The sequence below is a fragment of the Raphanus sativus genome, unplaced genomic scaffold (assembly GCF_000801105.2).
Source record: "Raphanus sativus cultivar WK10039 unplaced genomic scaffold, ASM80110v3 Scaffold4690, whole genome shotgun sequence".
NCBI lineage: Eukaryota > Viridiplantae > Streptophyta > Magnoliopsida > Brassicales > Brassicaceae > Raphanus > Raphanus sativus.
The window spans coordinates 1-3,536 of record NW_026619992.1 but is presented as its reverse complement, the minus strand read 5'-3'; the positions used below and the strand labels follow the sequence as shown (position 1 = coordinate 3,536).

The following is a 3,536-nucleotide window of genomic DNA, read 5'->3' as shown; positions in this document are numbered from 1 at the left end:
CTGATTTATAAATTGATTTATAAACTCTTATAAATTGTGTTATGAAGATTATTAAATTCTTATAATCTCTGGAATAAACCTTTATAAACAGATTTATAAACTATTATAAATAGCTTATAAGTTCTTGTAAATAGTTTTATAAACCTTTTTAAATAGTTTTATAAACCTTTATAAAATGTTTATATATTAGTTATAATGGTTTATAAACTGTTTATATATTAGTTATATAGGTTTATGAATTTTATATTAGTTATATTAGTTATACCCTTATAAACTCTTATAAATTATTATACAAACCATTATAAATTGTTTCTATATTAGTTATACCCTTATAAACTCTTATAAATTATTATACAAATCATTATAAATTGTTTTATAATGCTTTCTAAATGGTTATAGACTCTTTTAGTTGAGTTATAAACCTATACAACTCTTATATTACCCCCTATAAATGATTTTTCAAATGCTTATAAATAATGATTTTATAAACCCTTATAAATGATTTTATAAACCCTTATAAATAAATTTAAATATTCTTATAAATGATTTATAGACCCTTTTAAAATCTAGTTGTGCTTAAATTAGACTTTTCATTTGACCAAAATCTTATTTTACAATGTTACTATAACTAGTCTTTTTTTAAACACTAGTATTATAAATGGGACAATGACGCCTTATGCATTTACTAACAAACACCAATTGCGTTGTACATTGTAATAAGCAAATATACATTTGTTCAAAAAAAAACAAAGAGGTTCCCAACTTCAAATCTTAGGCTGCATTTTGACGCACTCTTCACGGATCGACTGGAAGAGCATTGTCGAGAGGTAACGTTCCCGAAGCTCGGGAACACAACCGAAACAAATTCATAAAAAAGTTTACTGTCACCAATTCTCATATTAGTCAACAAAACAAAATATAAATACTACTTCCAGAGAGAATTAAACAAAATACTAAAATGTGATGGTGGACATACTTGGCGCGCTTTGACACCGATTTTATTAAGATAAGCTGCGAAAATCCTTGTAGACATACACTCTCCAAAGGAGACTAAGTAGTCTCTGCTTCGAAGAGTCAGCTCCTTCATCATGGCTATGCCTTTCAGTAGTTGCTCCAGTTCTTCCAAAAACGCTGCAAAAATGTTTCCCACATTAACTAAGAAAATGAAAGCAATAAATGCAATAAGCTCTTGAATATTTGACCAAACTCATCACAATGAGCCTAATAAAAATAGCGAGAACAAATCTCCTAGTGTACAAAGTTATATGAAAAAACAATACCACTCTTACATGTAACAACAGAGGGGTCGATCTTGAGCTCTGCCACTGTCCTGAAACAACAAAAAACACATTCTTTATAAAAACCAACACCAAGCTGAGAGACTTTAATGTAATACAGTGAATCAAAACCTGAGATGCAATTCCATTATAATGCTCAGTTCCTCAATCTCAGATGCATTAGAAACACCACAACTCACAGCCTAGTTCTCTCCCGCCTAAACTAACACAACAAATCAGAAGCTCAAATTCAAAACCTTGAACACAATAACAAATTATAAAGGTTAGAGCTTTCAGCATTACAAGCAAGAGATTGTTGGTTGTCTTCCCCATCGCAGAAAGAACAATGACCGGACTCTCCTCCGGAAACGCCAAAATCAAATCCGCCACTTCTCTCATTCTCTCCCCCGTCGCCACCGAGGATCCACCGAACTTCATCACGCACGTCAATCTCTTGTCTTCCACGTCCCTCTCCTTTACAACGCATGTCTTCTCCTCTTCCAAAACAGCTCGCACAGTGCCTTTGAGGCACGAACCCGAGACATTCCTTGTGCAGGAGGAGGAAGAGCCATCTCCAATGGACAATTAGGATGAGCAACCTCCGAGTAGAAGATTAAGAATTAGGATGGACTTGTAGAAATTCTTCATCATGATTTCCAATCCAATCGATTTCGCTTTCACCGTGAGCCTCTGGATCTATCAGGAATAATGGTTTCACCGTGAGACAGAGATGTCGGAACTCGACGATGACTTTAGACGACGACGATGGATCCGGAGGAGAGAGACGATGTATACAGAGAGAAGAAGGTCACAACTGAGAAAAAGTCGTGATATCTTAGAGATAAGTAGGGTTAATTTTGTCTTTTACACATTAATGAAAAGTGTATTTGTGAAAATGTTTTTAAATTGATGGTATTATTGAATTGTGGTACTACACAAAGTGTACTTATAAAATTTCCCCAAAATGTTATGATAGCAAGAAAATATTTAGGAAGAGCTTCCTGAAAATTTAATATTTAATTAAAAATAAAATGTTAGGATAACAAGTAAAATATTTAGAAAGTGCTTTTTAAAAATTTAATATTTAGTAAGGAAAAATGTTAGGATATCATGTATTAACAAGCTTACATACTGTATATATCAAATTTATGATAGTATGTAAAATATTCAGGAAGGACTTGATAAAAATGTAATATTTAATTAAAAATAAAATGATAGGATAACAAGTAAAATATTTAGGAAGGATTTTCTAAATTTTTTAATATGTAATTAAAAATAAAAATGTCAGAGAATACATATCTATCAGAGAACATTAAAATAGGATAGGTTGAAGCATTTTCAACAATTCGATCAAGAAAATGTTAGATGTGGTATCATTATAAAACACATATGTTATATAGGATAGCTTATGGCACTTTCAGGATGGGTTTCCAGAAAACTAGAATGAGTGTGTTTTCTTGCATAAGTCTGTTTTCAAAGAGAATCAAAAGCGTGTAAGGAATGTTAGACAATCTTTGTTCAGAATGGCTATCTTAAATTGGAACTTAATCTTTCAAAAAAAAAATAATCAAAATCTATAAGAAAATTTATTTGCTATAGAAATCACCAAATAGAATTCATTGTCTACAAAATAGAGAACACATATCTAATAGAGAACATTAAAATATGATAGCTTGAAGCATTTTCAACAATTCGATCAAGAAAATGTTAGATGTGGTATCATTATAAAACACATATGTTATATAGGATAGCTTCTGGCACTTTTAGGATGAGTTTCCAGAAAACTAGAATGAGTGTGTTTTCTTGCATAAGTCCGTTTTCGAAGAGAATCAAAAGCGTGTAAGGAATGTTAGATAATCTTTGATCAGGATGGCTATCCTAAATTGGAACTTAATCTTTCAAAAAAAAAAAAACATAATCAAAATCTATAAGAAAATTCATTTGCTATAGAAATCACCAAATAGAATTCGTTGTCTACAAAATAGAGAACACATATCTAACAGAGAACATTAAAATAGAATAGCTTGAAGTATTTTCAATAATCCGATCAAGAAAGTGTTAAATGTGGTATCATTATAAAACACCTATGTTATATATGATATCTTCTGGCACTTTCAGGATGGGTTTCTAGAAAACTAGAATGAGTGTGTTTTCTTGCATATATCATTATAGGATATCAAGTAATATATTCAGGAATGGCTTCCTGGTAGTTTAATATTTAATTAAAAACTAGATTTTGACCCGCCCTTAGAAGGGCGG

The 3,536-nt window shown here is 31.1% G+C and overlaps 1 protein-coding gene across 2 annotated transcripts; it reads right to left on the bottom strand.

The window, feature by feature from the left end:
• Positions 1–817: 817 nt before the first annotated feature.
• LOC130507519 (aspartokinase 1, chloroplastic-like) lies at positions 818–2,096 on the bottom strand. Of its 2 annotated transcripts, none has more exons than XM_057002224.1 (4): positions 1,581–2,096; positions 1,410–1,500; positions 1,290–1,330; positions 818–1,131 (listed from the first exon to the last, which is right to left on the bottom strand). In XM_057002224.1, the coding sequence occupies exons 2-4, from the start codon at positions 1,424–1,426 to the stop codon at positions 926–928; spliced, it is 264 nt and encodes an 87-aa protein (XP_056858204.1). In that variant the 5' UTR covers positions 1,427–1,500; positions 1,581–2,096; the 3' UTR covers positions 818–925. The 2 variants fall into 2 exon arrangements, with proteins under 2 accessions (XP_056858204.1, XP_056858203.1); XM_057002223.1 differs by having other exon boundaries at positions 1,410–1,495; positions 1,581–2,095.
• Between the last annotated feature and the right edge of the window lie 1,440 nt (positions 2,097–3,536).